The 23,088-nt window shown below is 33.8% G+C and overlaps 2 protein-coding genes across 5 annotated transcripts in view; one reads left to right on the top strand and one right to left on the bottom strand.

Annotated features, from left to right (window-relative positions):
- Nucleotides 1-1,690: 1,690 nt before the first annotated feature.
- On the bottom strand, nt 1,691-7,679 carry LOC129807250 (leucine-zipper-like transcriptional regulator 1 homolog). The gene is made up of 3 exons (XM_055856401.1): nt 5,528-7,679; nt 5,349-5,459; nt 1,691-2,446 (listed from the first exon to the last, which is right to left on the bottom strand). Exons 1-3 carry the CDS (start codon nt 7,490-7,492, stop codon nt 2,135-2,137), a joined length of 2,388 nt encoding a protein of 795 aa, XP_055712376.1. The 5' UTR covers nt 7,493-7,679; the 3' UTR covers nt 1,691-2,134.
- A 4,471-nt stretch (nt 7,680-12,150) lies between these two features.
- The window catches only part of LOC129807068 (uncharacterized), a 62,204-nt gene continuing 51,266 nt past the window's right edge, over nt 12,151-23,088 (top strand). For 3 of the 4 annotated variants that reach the window (XM_055856105.1, XM_055856096.1, XM_055856087.1), the window contains exons 1-2: nt 12,151-12,336; nt 12,968-13,156. In XM_055856105.1, the coding sequence (XP_055712080.1) occupies nt 13,015-13,156 (142 nt within the window). In that variant the 5' untranslated portion in view covers nt 12,151-12,336; nt 12,968-13,014. The remainder of the gene's footprint in view (nt 12,337-12,967; nt 13,157-23,088) is intronic. The other variant, XM_055856078.1, reaches the window with a different exon arrangement.

The raw sequence follows: 23,088 nt of genomic DNA, 5'->3' as shown, positions 1-23,088 counted from the left end.
TACAGATGCCAATATGATTGTAATATGAACACACACGCCCGCGAAATTTTTTGCGTTTTTTCGCGGACCACGAAGTTTTACACGGGTTTTTGCAGATCGCGGAATTTTTCGACGATTTTCGCGAACTGTGGAATATTTCGTGGGTTTTTGCGAACTGTATTTTCTTCCATTTCTCATCTACACTCATTCCCGTCTCCCGGCATTATACACTTCGGGATTATGCACCTGACGCGATTATGCAAATAGTAAGGTGGGGTAACTGGATCGTTTTCCGAAGAGTGCTACTTAAACGCTTGTTTTTGGACTGATGAAATTCTTTTTTACTTCTTCTAAATCCATAGAATTATTCACTGTTTCATTCAGAAACATAATATTAAAAAAAATATATATCAAAAATATTAAAGAAAATTTATAAAATAATGATAATACTGAAATAAGTCAGCATGCACTAACTGGGTCGTCCTTTCGCCTTTTCGAAATAAAAATATTATTTTAAGTGGATTAGTCATAAACGATCCAGATAGCGAAGCGCCCGGATTAGCACACTTGACTATATACAATTATGCATGTTTGCCTACCATTGGGAGTCAATTTATGAATTTTTTTTTTGAAATACGTCTGAATGCAAGGGGTAACTCATATTGAGAAACTCTCGTCAATTGTCCGAGAAACGCTTCGCGAAACCCGAGAAATCCACATTTTGCATCGCGAAACCCGAGAAACCCAAGATTTGCATCGCGAAACCCGAGAAACCAAATTTCGGCATCCAGCAGAACCAGAATCCAACCAGAAACCCTTGTAAGAAAAAATGGAAATGAGTTACCCCTTGCCTGAATGTATACTATTTTGTGGCGCGGGAAATTTGAAAACACTAATGCTTATTTTTTAGAATAAAACTTTGATTTATTTTATTAAGATAAATTTTTTTTCGATATTCTATCAATTTATTGAAGAACTCTAGCCAAAAAGGACTCTTTGTTAATGCATTTGTTTCAAAAAGTTGAATCTTTTTGTTCTGACTACTTTTACTTCGCGCAGAATTCGTTCTGACAGATTTATTGAAAAGAAATTGCCTACGGGTATGCAAATTTTCTCGATGCATAATGCCATTTCGTGCGTTTTTTCGATCCCGGAAATGTGCATAATCTCGGGACAGAGTGTAATTTTCTTCATTTTCAAGTGAAATTCCACACATCTTGAGCCTAAAGGAGACTCTAATACATATTGGTGCAAAGTTTGAGACCTCTATCTCTCATAGCTTCCGAGAAAATCGACTTTAAAGTTTTCATATACTCTTGTGCAAATTAAACCAAATTACCATTAGTTCCAAATAAGAAACCCTTAAAGTTTTCCACCAACCAAATTTGAAATGTAAAAATCACGAATCACACCTTTATAAGCTGATGTAGACTTATCACTAGCTTTTATATATGGAGCTTTTTGAAACCAACTCATAAATTGAAGTCGGACTCAGCTCACAGTGCTCTGAAGGAAAATTTATTTCAACAGAAATCTAATACAATTTATCCTTCCACACCGAATCCTGAAATACGAAAAAAAAACTTCTCCATTTAGGATATTTCGAGTAACGGTTGCAAATCCTATACGAATGTAAAAATCAGTTTTCGGGTATTTACTTTTAGGTAGCATTGCAGGGTCTTTCCCCCACCACCCCAATTCAAAACACCAATTTTTCTCTTGCATTACAATATTTATTACATGGAATATTCTTTACTAAAATAGATCAATTAGCATATGAGAATGTGTGCGTTGAAATCTATACATTGAATCTACAACATGTGCCAATGAATAACTTTTCTATAAATCTCTGAGTAACGATTATTCAAATGTCTCAATAAATATCCCTACGAAAAGCCAAAAAGTAAACTAACATCTATTCTATATATACCTTCCTAGAGGACATTTTCCATTTCTTTCACGGACAGGACATGGCATATTGCCAAAAAAATAAATTATCACAGGAACTAAAGAGGAGCAATGGAGGAAAAGCTCAGGAAGTGGAAAAAAACACTTTGGCATCAATTTGTTGTTGTTTGTTTTTGTTGTTCCTTCAGCCCAAGTCATTGTTGCGAACCCAGGCAAGGAGTATGCTGAGAATGGGAAAAGCCAACTTTCATATATCACTGTGAATACTGATCGACGTGAGATCCTGATGATTCACCCGAATATCCCCCAGAATATCAGCCATTGCCATAATCACATCCAGCAGCAAATCTCGACTGAGCATACGCATTTTTGGCAAACGAGCCACCTGCGTAAAATCATGCACAATCATCCTGAGGGCGTAGTTCTTTATATCTGGAACATTCATGCGATCAGACGCCTCCAGGATCTGCAGCACATTGTCAAACGTGATGTTATGCTCCAGATTGTGCTTGCAGAAGGCCTGAAGGCGATTATTGGTGAAGCCATAGAAACAGGGAGCCTAGAAAAGAAAGTCAATAATAAATCTGTATGTCTTCATTGTTAGAAAGATTCTTAATTTGACCTAAATCTGGTAGCATGACCTTTTCTGTGGTCGATTTTATGTCACCTTTGCACAACTATTTTTATTGCTTTTTGAATCGATTTAATAAATAAATAAAATCTCTAAAGGGCTCTTCATCTTGGGAGCAATTTTTGTCAAAAATTGCATTTCTGACAGAATCTTAAGGTTTCCACCTACAGCAATGCAGACGATTTGAAAAATTGTTTTACTTTCCTGTTTAGTGCTTTTTGGATAATTCTCAACACGCAATAACATTTGTTTTGTAAAGATGTTTTTGACATGTAATTTTGAAAACATGTTTACAAACAAAAACTATTGTGCGCTGTGAACATAATTCAAAACGCTCACCTATAAATATTTTTAAGTAATATAAGATCTAGGTCTTTAAATCGAGAGGCAACTTAGTTCATTTGATATCCAAGTTCCGTTACACGGGCTTCAAACCAAAAACTTATCTATTTCATATGGCTTATACGGGCTTCAGACCTAAGGCTTAACCAAATGGCTTAACTGCTCTAATTTCTTATCAATCGTGATTTTTTTGGGAAAATTTAACTTAGGATTGGATTATTAAAGATAAAATAGCCTGCTAGGTTCTCAAAAAGCAATTAAATTATACGCTATTTAGGACTTTGAGACCTACGGGAACTGGACTAAACCTCTAGTCTGAATACCGCTTTAGGGGAACTGTACCAAATTTCGACCATCTTGCAATTGCGGTTATGTCGGTCACTTCCTTTGTCCCACAAATTTCCATGCAATTTTAGTTTTTGCATACTCTAGAAGAGATTTTAAATGCAAAAAAGACAACGAAGAACGAGATAATATGAAAAAAATATTTAAAAAATTCCGGAAGGGCAAGAAACTGAGAACCAAGGGGGCCGAAATATTACCCAAAGTCACCAAAACTATGTCTATATTTTTATTCATTTTAAAATGTAATAAAAATGATTTTAGAGAAAACAAAGACGATAAACTATCTACAAGGTTTCAAGCAAAACTTTTTTAAAAAGTAAGTAATAAAGAAAATCAATTCGTATTTCAATCTTGAAACTCTGGCATTTGCATGCAACTATGCCGAAATTTGGTACAGTTACTCTAAAATGTAGTAATTAAGATTTTAAGATAAAAATTTCCACATGCGTCAGCTCTCTATTTCGGATTACAAATGCATCATTCAGTAGGGCAATTCTGTAACACTCCGGCAATGCCCAATTGCGTTCGAATCTCAGAAGAGTTTCCCCGAAAGAGTGATTGTAACCGTGAAATTGCCATGTAGTATTGCCAGAAGTCACACATTTAAGATTCCTGGCAATTCAAAAGACAATAAAATCGAATCATATACTTCACAATTAAAGAGGACAACTCGAATTTGGTATTTTGGATAAACTAAAATCAACCAATCAGCCAAACTGAGAAAATTTTCAAAATACAGACTTTCGGACAGTGCGGAATATCGGATAAATTAATTTGAAATTTAGGACATCATAATCTAGTAATAAATTATTATTTATGCCGAGTAATTCAATTTTTTGTGTATTTTTGTCAGCACTAGTAAAAAAAAATACAAGGATAATCGTTGGTTTGCTTTTTTACCACGATTATTCTTGTAAAGTTATTCAAATTATGTATTCGAGCAAAAAGAGTAATCTGAAAATGTGTAATTTAAATTTCATGTAATCGTTAACCGTGTAATCAATGAAATGATGAAATATCGTACTTTATAAATAATGTTCTGTCGTTAATGCGAAAATAGAGAGAATACTGTAATGGAAGTTTTTTTTTACGTCTCACGGCAACGGGGTGACATTTTCTCTGAAAAATGCGACCAGTTTTAGTGTAATTTTTTCCAATTTTCGTACACGTTTCACGAGATATCTCCGACACTATGAAGTTTGCCAATTTGGGGTTTTCAGTCGCCCATTCCATATTAAATTGGCTTTTATTTTGTATTTGTATTTTTTGCTAGTTCATTCTACAATGACAGAAAACACCGAATGAACTCCAAAGTTTTTTCGGCACGCTCGAAACACATGGGAAATATAGGAAACGTCATGCCCCTGTCTCACGGTATCAAATTTCACTTTCTTGTTTTATATTACGTCTTTTTTCATCGTACGGCGAAATTAGCGAATAATTACACAGCTGCGAACGTTTTGTTACAGATTTTGTGTAACATTACATAGTTTTCAGACAAAATGTGTAGAAATTTCATGAATGTGTACCAGAACACAATTACACGTTTAATGTAAAATTTACAGTGAAAATCATGGTAAAGCAGCCAAAAATTTTTTACTGTAGTTATAACTCCCTATCTCAATAAAGAAAGTTTTTCTCATTTTGTAAGCGAAAAAACTGTTAATCTACACATCTTATTTTGTTAGTAAATTGAAAAAGGGAGCGCTTTAACCACCAATTGATTTCCTATATTTTATTGTATCGTTTTCATTTCGCTACTTGCAATTGACGTGGCCCGTTTTTGAGCAAGACAAACTTAATTTTAGACCTCGACACAATTGATAATAATATTAATTTCGTTACTATTCCTAAGTGAAATTCCCAAATCTGTAGCTCTTAATTATTTTTTTACCAAACTGTTTAAAAAAATGCGGTGCAATATACATGACTGTCTGATTTCTTCTTTTATCAACCGTGGTTAAAAAATTAAGAAACCTCAGCTAAAATATTTTGGACAAAGTTTGAACCAAATCAGAGGACATTAAATTTTCAATCAATTACTATAGCTGGGAATAAATTTCGTCGTTGGTTCAAAAGAATATTTTTAAGGTTTTTAAGCTTTAGGTCTGTGCAAAGCTCCAGAATTTGAAAAAAAACTTACCTGAAATAAATAGAGAGAATCTTCCGGGGGCATTTTTGTGTCGCCATAGTAGATGTACCTCAGCAGGGAATTGAAAGCCTCCCTGGATGGACTGATGTCACCAATTTGAATCTATTCAGAAGATGCATAATTAGAGGATGCAGAGGAGATCGCGCTTAAGAAGGGAAAAGAATACTCACATTCACTGTGTTATCTGATGGCATAAACGAGCGAAACATGGCCTGGAAGTAGGAACAACGAGCAGCAAGAATAGATTTATGGGCTGGAATGACATTTCCCTCAAGCACAAGATTGATATCACAGAATTCCCCACCAGTCTTGAGGAAAACTGCCATATCACTTTCGAGCGTCGTTCCAACACTTTTATCAATTTTCATATCAATAGCTGTCTTTCCGGGATTGAGTCTCTTCCTGATCACTTCCACCATGAGGGTCTTCTCGAGAGCAGCAAAATCCTGTGACATTACAATGTCATAGAAATTATCCTCTTTCACAATGAATCCCAAACAATAATCCTTGATCACGGTCAATTTCATCTTGTCGGCGTTGTACAGGGCATCCAGGACGTTACTCTTGGAGATCTTGAATTCCAAATACTGAATGCAAACCTGCTCGAGGCGTGGAATGAAGAATTGCACGGCAAGTTGGTAAATGTCCATCATCAGGAGGACAATTTTGTTGGAAAAGGGATCACGGAAGTCAATACGATCCGTGTAGATGTAATTGAGGACCATTTCAAAGGCTTCCGGAACAGCTCCTGGTAGCTTGACTTCCAGCATCTGCCTTTCGGCAAATGGCACTTCCATGGTGCCAAAGATCTTCTCAAAGTGTTGATTTCGAGCATCACGAGCTGCCAGGATTTTCGTCCGTAGAAATTGACTCCGGGCTGCTATCATGGCCACATGAGCTGTTATCTTAACCTCATCGGATCCCACGATAAATTGCACATCGCAGAATTGTCGTTCAGCCAGGAACTTGCCAAAGTCATCCTGAAGGGTGCAGCGAGGATAGGAGGAGAACTGAAAGCGATACATATCACCACTCCGGACATTGTTGTCCACAGTCCCACCGAAAATGTACATGGCATCACCGATCACGGCACTGGCATGGAAAACTCGCCCAGTGGGAACTTGTGAATCTGCTTCTGGCATCAGGACACTCCACACTTGAGAATCCAGGTCGTAGCAGTGAAGATCATTGGGTAAAGTTGAATCTGCTGAGCCCCCAAAGACATACAGACTTCTATCATGATGGACCATTGTGTGCCCATACCGCCTGGCCGGAGGTGGGGGAGCTCCCCTCAGAATGTGCTCATTCGATATTCTACGCCAGGTCTTTGTTTTGAAATTGAACTCAAACAGGGCATTGGTGATCTGCAATCCACTCTGCCCCGAAAATACATACATACATCCCCTGGCCACAGCCACGGGGAAATTGCAGCAAGTCGGTGGTCTGTCACCCTTCTGCTCAATCTCCTCCCATTGCTTCGTGTCACCCGTGAGCGGAATCGTCCACATGTCATTCAGCCTGGCATTGCCATCGTATCCTGCATAGATCCAAAGTTTGTTGTCATAGACAGCAGCTCCATGGGCAGATCGTGGTACAGGAGTTCTTCCCACAAACTTCCACTCCACCCAGTATCCAGTGGAGAATTTGTACTCAAATAGGTCATTTTTATTGGTGAGATTGGAGTTGGAATGGATATCTCCAGTGTAACCGCCAAAGATGAACATGGAGCTGCCCTGGACAACAGCTGAATGATGATATCTCGGAGCTGGTGGTATTCCAGTACTGAAAGCCCTACCCCAGGACTTTTCCTTCACATCAAACCGAATCAAATCATTCAGCATACTCTTGCCATTGTCTCCTCCAAAGACATAAATGGCATCTTTGTATGCCACCACAGTGTGTTTACTTCTCCTGGCTCCGACAAATTCATCACACTCCAGCATCCGCTTCCACTTGTGGATGGTCTCGAAGGGTGTAAAGTCCAGGTTGAGGGCATTCTCAGCCCGATCGGACGAGACAGTGCCTCCACCGGGTGTGGCGGTCCCTGAAAATGTAGCTCGACTCTTGAGAGAGCTAGAACTACTGTGAGAAATGTTCCAGGATGACGATGACATGTCTGCAGCGGATTTTTTCATTCTCACAAACAATTGCACAAATTGACACACTCACTGAAACACAATTACTGCATTTTCCACAACAAAAAACTTCTTTTTATTACTGATAAAATAGTCCGCCCACAACTAAAACGCAGAAAAACACTATTCGATATGCCACTGGACTTCGCCGATATATCGAAATAAATAAAAGGTTCCGGAAAACTGAGCGTCAACCCGACTGACCAATTAAATTATTTTACGTTCAAAAAAATCCGTTACATACTTTGTAGAAAAATAAAATTTATGTACAGTAGACTCTCGCTAATTCGGCTCTTTTAAGATCGGGCTACTCGGGGCTACTTTTTAATTCGGGCAGCAGTTACATTTGAAAAAAGTCTGTTGTCATTTCTCAAGTTTGATTATGATTATCAAATGAACCTAATATGCTCAAATTTGGCATGGTTTGTCTTATTTTTTTTGTGATTTTGCATTATTAAAGGATTTTCATGCAATTTACGATATATATCGACGGCTCCATTCCATACTATCAAGCATACTATTCTAAGTCGACTTAGAATTATATTACTCCGAGAGATATGTTGTTCCTGGGACCGAGATCTATAACTGGTGAAAATTTGGTGGTCATCCGGCGTTCGGGTAACGAGATATTTGAGACTTTCAAAAAAAATTTACACGGGCAGCATAGGAAATCGCCAACTTCAAATGGCTCTCCTGAAATCGTCGGTTGCGTCTACCTCTGTCGTATCTGCATTTGTTTTGTATCTGCATTTGTTTTGTATCTGCATTTGTTTTGTATCTGCATTCGTGGCAAGCTACAATACAGAGGTCTCCTCTTGCGTGAAATGCTGACACAAAAGAAATGCAGATACGACAAAGGTAGACGCAACCGACGAAATGTTGTCATTCTGAGATAGAATAGTATGGAATGGAACCAATGGAACCGTCGATATGAGTGTGTAAGCTCAATATCCCACCCGGCAAATTCTGCAGAATTCTGCAGAAATTCGTCAGATTTGAATTACTAACTGCCGAAAAATCATCAGGATTTCTGCAGAATTTCGTTCTAAGGTGGATCCGATCGTTGTATGAAAATTCTGCAGAATTTCTATAGAAAATTTTAAAATTATCGGCAGAATTTCTTTAGAGTATTTAGATGATTTCTACATTTCTTCTACCCTTTCTAATGTTTCTAAACATTATTTTAACTACATAAAAATATGTATTTCAATTTATTTAAAATTCAATTTTTATTCAACAATTTTACGTGAATACTCTCTTTTTTTACAATATTATTATAATGTTATAATACAATATTATTAAATCAGCCATAATAGAAAATACGAAGGGGAAGGAAATGGTTAGAAAACACGAAAGAAATTCGCGATGCTCACGAAGTTGCACGACTATCCCGAAGCCACACGAAGTATCCGATTGAATGACAAGAAACGTTAAAATTTCAAAAGTGCAGAATTGCAGATCGAAGTTTTGCTGGGATGTGTATGTAGATGAATAAAAAATCGTTGCATTTCAAAAAGTTTGTCGCCCGAATTTCTTTCTAATTCGGGTGACATTTCGGTCCCATATGCCCGAATTTGAGAGAACCTACTGTAAATTACAATTAATGAAGATTTTATTACTATAATTAAGGATTTTTTTACATAATTAAATAGCTTTGAAAAATCTAAAATTGTGAAAAATTTCTAGTATGCAATTTCTTGAGATACAAACAGAATCAGAAAGTGCATAAAATTCACTATTTTTTTAAATACAATTTTAAGTGACGTTTTCAACATTTTTCTAAAATTTTAATTGAAAGTGGTCTGCCTTTGAATGCGGCAGCCTTTGAACATTTATTTTTTCTTCTGCTTTCCAAAGTAAAACTTCTATTTTGTTAATCGAAGTTAATAGAAAATAGTTAGTTGTATTGGCTATAGTTTAGAAAATAGGGCTTTTGCTTTGGAAAATAAGAGAAAAATTGAAATGTTTAAAGGCTGCCGCATTCAAAGGCAGACCACTTTCCCCTATAGTGAAATTTTCCGTTAAATACGCTGCATGGCTTTTGGCCTTGCAATTGCAATGGCTGGGACCGCTGGGACCATTAGCTCTAAAAGAAAAAAAAACGCTGCATACAAACTCAAAGAAAGATAATTTCAGTAAATTTTAACAAATTCCAGCATTTGGAATCGAAATGTCACACGAATTACAGAGAAATTCGGGCCTGTACCTGATTGAAATGCAAATTTAAAAAAAAAATGTAAAATCAATTCTATTTCACCAAATTTATTATCTGCATTTGTAAAATGAAGATTTTAAATATACGGAGGACTTTTTTTTAAGTATACTTTGCTAGTGGACATAAAATTTGCAACATTCTTAATTAGGGGAGTTTTAGACATGTAGAGTAACGTTAGTAAGAGAAATCGTCGGTTGCATCGACTGTTTTACATTTGCATTTCTTTTAGGATTTGGTACAAGAGGCAACGTTACAGTGAGTACAGTGAATTTGTAATTACAGTGAATTTGTTTCTTGCCTAGAATTTGAATAAAGATTGAATTTAAAAAAAAAATGGAGAAACAGCAAGTTTAATCTTATTATAACACGGAAACAAGATATTTAAATTGATCAACCGACTATGTTTGATAGCTCTCACCCAAATATCGATGTGTCAAATATCGGAGAACTGAGTGTAATTTAGACTTAATCATCTTGATAAGACCGTTAAAAGCTATTTTTGTGATTATTTTTGGTTTTTGTACTACGATAATCCACGTTTACTTGCGAATCTGATTTTGGGACAAAACCATCAGGATAAACCAGACTAAAGAGGAAGCATTTTACAATCAAGTTTCGGTAGGAAAATATATTTTTCGTGTGCACAGCAACACTGTCACAGGCGTCACAGGTAAAAGGTTCTTTTGGCCTCTATAATGGCCTCTACATACTAGGAGCAATTTCTTTAAAAAATGTCTTTTTAAAGAAAATTTCCCTTATCCTTGTGTGCAGAACGCAGAACGGTCAGAATTTTTTTTTAAAAAGGCAATTTTTGACGAAAATTGCTTCTAGTGTGTAGACCGGTGTAGACACCATAACAAAAGAAGGTTTTCGACCATTGATGTAGTTTATGATGCTTTCACGGCAGATATTCTAATAAATTTGACTATTATTAGTCTCAGATTTAAAAATGATACAGTAGGGTAAGGTAGATGAGAATTTGGAACCATGTCAAATTTTGAACTGTGAGATTTCCTATATCTAACAATTTTATATGGCAAAAGATAAAAACAGTGAAGAAGTACTGTCGAAAGTACAGTCTTGGATTTCTTCATGGTTTTATTTTTTACTTTGGCAATCTGAAACACTGACAAAATCTTAAAATCTCAAAATTCCAAAATAGACATAATTCCGAATTACCTCATCTTACAGTAGAGTTCCTCAAAATTGAACATTTGTGGGGTATAGATGACATTTATCACTCCTCAAATTTGAACAATATTTTCAAAAACGTAACGGAATTCATGTGAAATGCATTTTCCCTAAATTAAGAAAGATAACTTTTGGGAATATATCAATGTAATTTATTGTTAAAGAAATGGAATTTGTTGAGGAAGTTAATATACCATAATATTGAGGAAATACCAGAGAAAAATAGTTCTAATTCAGACTCCACGTAAAACTTTCTTCACATAACCTCATATTTTACATTTTGAACTCAACCGTCGTTCAAATTTGAGGAACTCGACTGTACCTCAATAGTTTTTCAAGACAAAATACTATATGACAATTCTAAAAATAGTTAAGCTTAAAAAATTAAAATGTGGATTTATTATGTTGGTTGTTGATATCGCTCCTTGGAAATTACAAGAGGCCAACTAACTTTATGGCGATTTTGAGGTTTTAATGCACTCTGACAGAGAATTTAATAAAATTTCAGATGATATGAGTCAATAAATTTCGTTATTAGAAAAGTTTTTCAAAATTTTACTCTTTAGGATTGCTTGCGCGGTTTTGTGTGAAGTCAAGGGGCACAAAATAGATTTATCGTTCAAATTTTTGTGGAACAAGGGACTAACTCAATCAAGTTGATCCTGTGTCATTCTAATTTCATGAAAATTTGCGCATCATTTAGAATGACAAAGAGCTAACTCATAAAAAAACATATTTTGAAAGGTAAAAATATGTATAATAATAATAATAATTCATTTATTCAACTCTACATTTCCCACCCTTACCATGCGTCGATATGTAGGTATGTTTCGATGTTTATAATAATGCTCATACAAATAGAAAAAAAATTAAATTGTTTTTATTAACATACTTAATTGATATAATTATTTATACAAAGTTGAATCTTTCATGCTGTCTCCTGAAAAATGGCTCAGATTGAGTTGGCCCCTTGTAATTTCCAAGGAGCGATATGAAAGCACATTATGTTACATCTATAAATTTTTTTCCACACTTCTTTTTAGTTGAGTTTCCTTAAGGATTATGGAGTGAAATTATATTTATTTCCAGCACTTTATCCTTTGGTAAATCTTGCGTAGATTGGCAAACGCTCGTTTATTAAAACCGTATAAGAGAAGTGAATTATCTTACATACCGCATACGGAATGCTATTTAGTTGGCAATTGCTTTATTTGTGCGCCTGACCCACTGGGATCTGAGCGACAAAATCTCAGCGCAGTGACAGTTGTTCTGACAGCGCCAATATGGACGGTCGTACTTTGGGTGTTTCGTGAGTAAATATTATTTAGTCCCGGTACAGTAATTGCAAGGAGTGCGGTGTGCTGTTTTTCTTCAAATCATCCATTTGTCGCTAATCCTAGCCTCAGTAGGAAGAACAAGTGAAAAATAGCACTGCAGCGTAAGTATTTCTAGTCTTACCACATTTTTTTCCCATCCGCCATACAATTTCCTCCTTCTCTGAAAAAGTACACAAAACTTGCATGTACAGACTCTCTTTCGCTCCAGTAAAAACGCTGTTTTGATGTTTTTCTTCGCGGCGTGAAAATTTGTTTACTAGCGTCCAAAGAGGGTGAATCTAGTTAGCAACTTCCTGGGGCAGGAAGTTTTGTCAATTTTTATTGCGGGGCGAAAAAAAAACCGAGAGCCATCCATTGATTTTGGTGGGGCTGTTTTTTCTGGCTTTCGCCAAGCTTTGATGCATTTGGTGTTTTTTTCTGTTCCTCTCACTCTTGGATTTCTTCAAATGTTGGCAAAACAATAGATCCAAGAGAGAGTGTGTATTTTTCCATACATTTGTGCCAATTTTCCAATTAATTAAGAAGAATGAAGGAGGAAAACAGACCTGAAATTGAGTCCACGTATCGATTTTTGTGGCGGGTGGAAAATTGATATCTTGGGAATGTGTGGTTGAATTTAGCTTGAATAAAAAAAAACAGTTGATATAGTGTTTGAGGGAATGGGCAGCAAAAAGTCAAGCTATCTAATCTCTATCGTGTTCTTTTTTTTTTCTCTTCCACTTTTGTAATCAGCGGGGAAGAATTGAAAAGTACCCACCAAAGTTAATTAAGACTCGAACATGGCGTCGGGCGGTGAAAAAAGATGGATCGGAAGCGGTGTGTTTAATCCCCAAAGTGGCGTTGGGTCAGCGATGCCAGAGTGGAAGAAGGAGCTAATTCAGCGTCGAAAGAATCTGGCCAAGTGCATGACAGCCATTCCAGGTAAAACTTCCTCTTTCTACGTTCGTTATACTTGTGAGTCTGTACTTTTGTGCATCTTGTAGAATGTTTTGTTATTAAGAGGAGATAGAGAGGGAAAATCCAGTCTGGATAGAACAGCTATAATGCTCTGTGGCCCCCTCGGGCGATGCAATCAAGCGATGGACACATGTGATGAGAGTGAGAGAAAAAACGAGAGGAATTTGTTGTCTAATATTCTTGCCATTTTAATTCTTTTTTATTCTCCCACCTACTTCTATGCCCCATACTCTCTCATCCCAGCTGCCCGTTTTTGTCAGCTGTGTCTCAAGGAAATTAGCCAAATACGGACAAAACGACACACTGACGCACTCTAGAGAATGACACAAGAGTGCTTCCCGAATGTCTCAATTTGAACCATAAAAACATTCACACTATATATTGATCTTAATGATGAAATCATCCATTTAAACACTTTCAGTAGAGATTTCCTGAACAAGAAATCTGTCAAGAAGTCGGAAGAATCCAATTAAGAATCCTATCACTGTGCAACAGTGAAACAATGCAGCATATTAGTCCCTCTTCTCCCAAGAGATTCCGTCCGTCCGTCAGACTCTCATTTATTCACCAGGCGTGTGTGCAGAGGCAGTGAAATTGGAATATAGACCGGATATTTCACATGTCCAAAGTTCATCACTTTGTGTCTCTCACTCATGAGCACGCCTTTTTGGATGCGTTTGCCTGGATGAATGAAAGAGAATCGCTCCCGGACAATGATATTTTTACACTGTTTCTGGTCAATTCACTCTCCACGGCCTTTTTTTTTTCTTTCTTTCTTCAACACGCGGGAAAATTGACGAGTGATTCGAGAGCATTTTTCTCTCCCACTCACACTCGTGTCTCTTTTGCTGCAAAACATTCTTTTTTTTCTGATCAACTTCCATGCTGCACAGATATTGCAATCTTTTGATAAATTTGACCTCCAGTGGGAATTAATTTTTAAGAGAATATTGCAGCATTAGTTTCAGTTATTATGCATAGAAATAATGGCAATGTTTTTTTTTTCTACAGATAACTGATATCCTCAGCAATAAATAAATTGAATGCTTAGAAACGTTAAATTTGGACTTCCGGGCAAACCAATTGGAAAGATTAGACTTTGAGTAAATTAAAAAAATATACAATTCCATGTTTTTAATCAACTTTTAATAGATTTGCACGAAATTTAATTTAATTTGATCAGAATTCCAAATTTTTCCCCAGAGTCCTATATGAACTAATTAGAATATTTCAGTCATTCACTGAGAGAAATCCGAAAAAGTTAAAATAGCATTCCGAAAATGTTTATTTTACCCTGCATTATTGATCCGAAATCGGTGTAAATATTATGCTTTTTAGGTGTATTAGGTGTTAAAGTTACCCATTTTCATGTTAATTTTACCCTTAAAAATGTGTAAAATTAACATTAAAAAATATTGATATATTTTTACACATAAAAAGTGTTAAAGTCAGGGGCATGGCGTTTCTTATGTTTCCCATGTCTTTCTAGCGTGCCAAAAAAACTTTTGAGTTTATTAGCTATTTTCTGTCATTGTAGAATGAATTAGCAAATAATACAAATACAAAATAAAAGCCAATTTAATATAGAACAGGCAACCGAAAATCCCAAATCGGCAACCCACGTAGTTTTGGAGATATCTCGTGAAATGTGTACGAAAATAGGAAAAAAAATACACTAGAACTGGTCGCATTTTTCAGAGCTAATGTCACCCCCCTGGTTAAAGTTATGAGCAGAAAAAGTTAATCGCACCCTCTTTTTTTTCTCAGTGTTGTATACACGATGTACTTCTTACTGGAGCATATTTTATGCCAAAAAAGTTTATCTTGGTTTTTAAGCCAAATTAATAAATTTGTTTTCAACCAGAGAAATTTCTAGTTAGGATTCTTTCAAATTTTAGATCCTATAGACTTAAGGTATAAAAATTATTTTTACAAGATTAATCTCTTAACTCTTCTTAATTTATCCCATGTTTGTGAAATGCTTGAACTCATGATTTCGATGCTATCTATACTTCAATAAAATACTGTCATGGAAATTACCGTTTTCCGATTCACAATCAATTTAAACTGATCCATAAATAGATAGATAAAAAATGGAGTGTACAAAAGTTAGTAAGCAATCAGGCACCTAGGCAGTTTTTGGACCCTTAATCTACCCGACAAAAAGTGATTCATAAATTTCTTAAAATGTCACCTTGCTTAGGAGAGTAATACAATTTATATCCAGATAAAAATTACTTATCGGTTCATAATCGTTTCATTACCGGTTTATAACCGATTCTAACTGGCTAAGATCTGTCAGACATTCCAACACCTTTTCAGTAGACCCAAATATGATAACTTTCGTTCGAGAAATATATTCTCTTGATCTATTTTAATATTCGACATTGGAAATTATTATGCCCCGGTACACTATTTTAGATCAGGAAATTTCAAGAAATCAAAATTCAAATTCCTTTCTTTCTCACATGCTTTGTATTCTTGTTTGTATTACTGTATAGTATCTGCTTTGTATTATTGCTCTTATTCTTTTAGACTATTCTTCTTCCTTTAAATATCACAACAAATTCAATTTAGATCAATCGAATTTGGAGTGCGAAAGAATGAGATAGACATATGCAAAACGTGTAAGAAAGAAAGAGATGCGAAGTTTGATTTTATGAATTTTTCTGATCTAAAAGTTGTACCGGAGTCATTATGGCTCCGGCACACGTTTTAGATCAGGAAAATTTCATGAAGTCGAAATTCGGATTCCCTTCTTTCTCACATGTTTTGCATATGACTATCTCATTCTTTCGCATACCTAATTCGATTGGGCTAAATTGATTTTGAGGTGATGTTTAAGGGAAGAAGAAGAGTGCGAGAGAATGAGATAGACAAATGCAAAACATGTGAGAAAGAAGGGGACCCGAATTTCGACTTTACGAAATTTTCCTGATCTAAAAGGTGTGCCGGAGCCTTTAGGAATGATTTAGAACTATTTTTGTTTATGAAATTTTAGTCTGAAGTTTTTTTTTTTTTTTTGAGTTAAAAAAACGTCTAAAATTGAGAAAAATGTCAAAATTCTACCAAAATACTTAATAATTTTTGAAATGAAATGTGCTTCGTTGTGGAAATTCTCAAAAAAAAATATTACTCCGTTCAGAAAAAAAAGCCGTACGTTTGCTAGTACAAAAAAAGTGTACGACTTTTTTCGGAACAGATAGAGTAGCAATTTGTGAAACTTTGATTTGCTTTAATCCGAATGTCGTATATTTTTATATACAACGTTGTCGAAGATCGTTCTTCTCTATCTTAGCAAGAAATATTCCCTTCAAGATATTTTTCAAGTTATTTCTTACTAAAAGCAATCTTTTAGCTAATTTAGAACAGGAAGAAAAGGTAAACTGGAGACAAGTTTTCGGTGTCCAAGATAATCATAGTTTACTCCATATCTTTCCACATATCTACGCGATATTTTTGGTAAAATAACATTTAATAAGAAAAGACTTAAAAAAATTCTGGAACGGGGACAACGGATCAGTGTAACCAAATTACTTGGGAAATGCCCAATTAAAGCATAAAAAGAAAAATTAATTTCATTATTTTTGTTATCTTTTATCCTTGCTTGTATCCCTTGAATTTTGGACATTTTAGGAAGTATATGAAAACTATGTTAAATATTGGAAGTATCAATGTATCTTGGAATATATTTAATTTAGAAATTTTCGATTTGTTACATTTTGCCCCAGACTACTAATTTTCCTTGTCCAGTGTTTATAATTGGGAATGCGGCGGTTAATAAATTTTAAATACAAATTCATAAATCATTTCGAAACCATTTCCAAAATTGTTTACTGTTTTAATTCTTTTTCCGAGTCGTTAAGAATTTCTAATTGTTTTAAATTTAGTAACTAAAGAATTTAGAATTTAGAAGACTGAGTGGGCCTGTAGTTTCTCTATCCTGTGCTCGTGAATGATAAGATAATCATTTTTATGTGCATTGATAGAGGCCATTGCATTATGTGCATTGGTAGAGACCCATGGTTCAATTTGGCCTTGAGCCGCGATCTGTAAATAATAGCTCTATAAGTAGATACACTGCTGGCAATAATCATAGCTCCACTTTTTCATACTGGAAAAACTTTGAAAAATTTTTTTTTTGGAAAAAAATAAAAAAATCATTTGAAGGTATTTTCAAACCGATATGAAAAATTGCCATTAGAATTTCATATCGTTAGAACTGTGAGTACTATGATAGAATCTTTATCAAAATGGCGATTTTCGGGTGGCAATAATTATAGCTCCACTCAATAAATTTGCCCCCAGAGTATTTATTTTCAATCAGAGAAGGTAAATATCTTTTAGTAATTTAATTAATAACTTTATTAAGCTAATTAGAATCATTTTTATAAAGTTTTTCATTAATTTTGCTGAAATTTTGTAAGAAAAATGTTTAATGAACAAAAATAAGGGATTAATTAAGGTCTTGAAAGGGATGGAAATTGACAACCAAAAAATTTCCATAAAAATGACAAGATCCTATCACCTTTCATTCGAATTTGTCCAAATAGCTGACATATATGCATTTTAAACCACTCCCAGGGCCAAAAATCTTCTTTTGTTAGAGGCAAAATTGTGCAAATTTCCGTGTTATAGTCGAAAAAAACAAGTGTTCTACCGAAATTTGATGTTAAACAATTCTGACTGCTTAGTCTCATCATGTCTTGTTGATTTTGTCGCAAAACAGAATCCCAAGTGACTAAGGTGGTCTTCAGAATAATAAAATAAAAAATTATCAAAAAGAAGCTTTTTGCAGTTTGATGAACAGAAGGTGTTTTACCTAATTTAAGTGGTTTAAAATTATTTTTTCAGACGCAAAACAAGTTAAGACAAGACCTATCAATTTTTTTATTCGAAAAAAATAATTTTGTACCTCTTAAATTAGGTAAAACACCTTCTGTTCATCGAACTGCAAAAAGCTTCTTTTTGATAATTTTTTGTTTCAGTATTCTGAAGACCACCTTAGTTACTTGGGATTCTGGTTTGGGGCAGAATCAACAGGACATAATGAGACTAAGCAGTCAGAATTGTTTAACATCAAATTTCGGTAGAACACTTATTTTTTTCGACTATAACACGGAAATTTGCACAATTTTGCCTCTAACAAAAGAAGATTTTTGGCCCTGGGAGTGGTTTAAAATGCATATATGTCAGCTATTTGGACAAATTCGAATGAAAGGTGATAGGATCTTGTCATTTTTATGGAAATTTTTTGGTTGTCAATTTCCATCCCTTTCAAGACCTTAATTAATCCCTTATTTTTGTTCATTAAACATTTTTCTTACAAAATTTCAGCAAAATTAATGAAAAACTTTATAAAAATGATTCTAATTAGCTTAATAAAGTTATTAATTAAATTACTAAAAGATATTTACCTTCACTGATTGAAAATAAATACCCTGGGGGCAAATTTATTGAGTGGAGCTATAATTATTGCCACCCGAAAATCGCCATTTTGATAAAGATTCTATCATAGTACTCACAGTTCTAACGATATGAAATTCTAATGGCAATTTTTCATATCGGTTTGAAAATACCTTCAAATGATTTTTTTATTTTTTTCCAAAAAAAAATTTTTTCAAAGTTTTTCCAGTATGAAAAAGTGGAGCTATGATTATTGCCAGCAGTGTATAAATTCAAGTAAAAATCAGTTAAAACCATAAGAAAGAGAAAATACCAAAAAGGTGACAATATTATGAAAAATGTTAGTAATGGAAGTGCAATGTGATACAATGGACAATTAATAAAATAGTAATATATCTCAGATTGAGTCACTGAATAAAATATATATGCTTAGGGAGAACCTTTGCAGCTTCGTACAGAAAATAATGTCCAAGTTTCAAGATTTTTTTTTTACTGAATGTCACACAGGCCGAATGAATTATACCACTATGTCACAAAAATCTTATATTTATTAGATTCATAATCAAGCCTCACCAAATTCCTTGAAATCCTTGGATTTTCCTCTACAGGAAAATTAATATTTAGTGGCGATTGTTACAAAGCTGCCCTGGCTTGTTCAGTTACGTACAAAATTTGTCCACCTAAACGCATTATTTTCATCGTAAGCACTACACTCGGATACAAGAATTTGCAAGTCTTTAGATAGAACTATATAGGAGGTATTATGATTTTTAACATATTTTTTATGAAATTTTTCAAGGAGAGATTTTTGTGACTATTTTTCCACTGCATTTTGAGTCATTTATGTGTGTTTCTCTCATAATAACACCTATTGTAATCCGTGTAATCCTCAGATTTTGTCTAACATTTACAATCTGGCTTACAGAACATCTTATGAGCATAAAGGCCCAAATAGACTCAGACTGATCCTCGAGAGTATTTAGCTTTTAAAATTCGGTAATAAAGGAATAGGTAAAGGAAATTTATGCAAAGGACCTCTAACTGATGATGATCCTAAGCCCTAAGTAAATTACAGTTTGGGATAAATATTTATTGATAAATTTTACAGGTTAAATATTCTCGAGGATCAGCGTGAGTCTATTTGGGCCCTAACTGATTCTAAAAATGACCACTAACAATTTAAAGTGAAATGGGAGAAATTGCATTTGAAATTAAGGAAAATTGATTGACAAATACTAAAAATCCACCGAATTGGTAATGAAAGATTCATCAGATTAAGGCTTAAAGTTTGATTTAACATAAGCAAAGTAAAAACATCTGATGAGACTCAATTTTCTGTGAAAATGCATTTTTCATCGAATTTTTAACGAAAATGTTAAAGAACTCCAATAACTCGCAAAGTTTTGGAAATTATTCAATAAATCCCTGCCTGGATGAATTAAATATTCCAGAGTGACCCAAAAAAACTTTTCCAAAAAACTCAAAAACAGCCCCCTGTGAACAAAAGATTTTTACGGTAAATATTAACTCTGATAAACCCTCTATAACTTGTAATAGTTCTTTTCTTCAAAAATATACTTGAAATATGAAAAAATACATAAATTAGGGTAAATGTCCTAATTCAAAACCATTTTCAGGCGCTTTAACTTTGACAGAAGGTTCAACACATTAAGTTCATATTTTTTCTGAAGAGAATAACATAAATTTGCTCCTTGACTCTTCTAGAATGTTACTGTGTAGTGAAAATTCTTTAGATATAATTTGAAAACTTCTTAAATACAAGAAAAAATACGCGAGAGTAAAATACTGCTATTGGAAACAAATTAATCCAAATGGAGACAAGGGAAATTTTCTAATTGGAGACAAACAATGTAAGTGAAACCGCGACGAAAGGCTTCAAAACCTTGTTGAGTTGCTCTTGAGCGCAGAATTTATTCTTATTCTTGGTCTTTTCTCCTTTCCCATCTAAAACAATAAGAAAATCTCTCCAAAAAAAAACATATTTCCGGGGTTTCCTATTGAAGCATTTGCAGACACTTCAGAAAAACCTTTTTTGTTCACAAAATAGGTAATTCTTTCATTTGAAAACTTCACGTACCGTTAGCTATAAAGATTGGCAATTAATTTAACTAAAATTATCCAGAAATATGACATAAATCTTAAACAAAACGAATAAATAACAGTCAATTTATTGTGTTTTTCATTGGAAAACATGGTCGATCGATGAAAAATTCGATGGTGAAAAGGTACACTGTTAATTTTTCTGAGAAATTAACAAATTAAAATTTGTGAATATGAATGGATTTTCGCTTTATTTGGAGCAAAATTAACTAAAGAATGAAACTGTGGTATAGAAAATATATAAATATAATAATTTAGTACTGTATTTATCATGAAAAAATGACGTTTCCATTTGGAGTAGCGAAAAATTTCCATTTGGAGCAGGTTTTGCATTAGCTTAATTTACCCTATTACACATCAAAATTGTAGTTTTAGGCTCATTTTTCACTTTCACTACTTAGAGAAAAAGACCTAGGCTATTAATTTTTCAGGAAATATATGATGTTTTATTAGCTATTAGAATAATGTGGCCATGGACTAGATTCATTTAGTAAAATAGAAAAAACAGAATTTTATGAGGCTGTAAATGTACGAAGCTGCAAAGGTTTCCCCTAAGCAATTTTCTTTCATATTTCAAATATTAACGAAAACTTCTTATGTTTATATACCGGCCATTACTTCGAAATATTTTTCTTTTTTTTAATTTTAATAATGCTTTAATGATGTGAAATTATAGGCATGTACAGCAAGCAATGTTCTTGAAAGAATTGCCGCTAAACCAATTTTAAATTTGTCGTGTTCTTAGTCACTTGTTTGTCGTTTCTATCTTACAGACTTCTTTTAAGAAGAACAGATTCATAAGTTTATACTTTTGGTGGTGGCAAACAGAACAATCATAAAAACTTTAAATTCAAATAGGTTTTCACTGTATTTATTCACTACATTTGAATTCCATCAAACAATGAATGTGACCATCGACGAAATAGTTGCAGAAAAAAAGAGGAGAAAAAGCAAGGGAATTGTTAAAATGTAGGTGCTCTAGAGCAATTATTTAATACAAGAGAAATATATATTTAAAAAAAAAACAAGAGAGAGAAAATGCGTAGAGTGAAAAAGGAAAAGTTCAATTGGTCTATGTATTTGCATTGAAATTGTTTTCTACAATTTTCACCCTACTGCTTCTTTCTCAATTTCCTCCCTGAGTAGAGATTCGGAGATTCCCCACATTTTTTTATTTTGCTAGCAAACGGTTCTAGGCCACAGAGAGTCTCTTTAAGTTGCGAAAAAAAGTACATTTTTGTGGAGGAATAAAAGACTTTCATGCTTTTTTACAATACAATATTTTACACTCATATTAATATAACTGTTTCACAATGAAAAATTCATCATTTGGTGGATATTTAGGCTTGCTGATTATTTTTTTTTGTATAGTGCTTAAATACTTATATTCTTTTCTACTTGTTGTTCTCTCTTTCATTGGCAGTGAAGTATTGAGAGTTGATGTGAAGGTTCGTGTTGCAATTTGTTTTTATTTAGAATATATTTTATGAGAATTTCCACATCAATTATATTTTATGAGAGTTATTAAACGATAAAATTTATGTTTTCCGATTATTGTGTAAAAAAGAATGTAGATATCTGATTATAATCTGAATTCTCATAAAAATTACAGAGTCACACCTTAAAATTCCATCAATACGTCATAATTATTGTCATGTGATTTCAATTCCATTTTTGGACTGCAATTTCCTAAAGCAAATAGAGATGTGTTGTACAATTATTGTGTTATCTGAAAACCAGAAGTCTTTACAAATATGCAGATGTGTATTGTATAAAATTAAAATAAATTTGGCAAATCTGCAGAGAGAAACATTCATATATATCTTATCTAATCATTATTCAAACAGACTTTCTTTGGAAATTTAAACATAAACTTCATATTATTCGAAGAATAAAAATATTTGTGTTGGAGAGAAAAATCAATTTGAAAAATTCTTATCACAATGACGAATGCGAAAGCGATAAAACCTTATGGAATATTATGCAAGATAATAAATGGAGTGAAATCCAATGTCAACTGATAAAATAGCTCAAGAATTCTATTCACAAACAAAACACAAGTTTGCTGCAGTGTATTCTTGGCTCGTTCATAAATGATGTAAAATAATTTTTGCTGATTTTATGGGAAAAATTTAAAAAATCTTACCATTACAATTACTTATTTTAAAGATGTTAAAGTATACATTACAGAATTTCTTTCTCTTTCAAAATTTACTTTTTAATTTGTTACAAAAGACTGGGATTTTTCCTTTGAATTAAGATTTTAATAAAAATAATTGATATGGGTATACTATACGTACACGGTGCATTTTTATCCAGTATCTTTTGATATAAGTAAAAAAATATTATTAAGCATGGTAGAAAAATTT

This window comes from Phlebotomus papatasi, chromosome 1, assembly GCF_024763615.1.
Source record: "Phlebotomus papatasi isolate M1 chromosome 1, Ppap_2.1, whole genome shotgun sequence".
Taxonomy (NCBI): domain Eukaryota; kingdom Metazoa; phylum Arthropoda; class Insecta; order Diptera; family Psychodidae; genus Phlebotomus; species Phlebotomus papatasi.
This window is presented reverse-complemented; position numbering and strand designations above follow the sequence as displayed.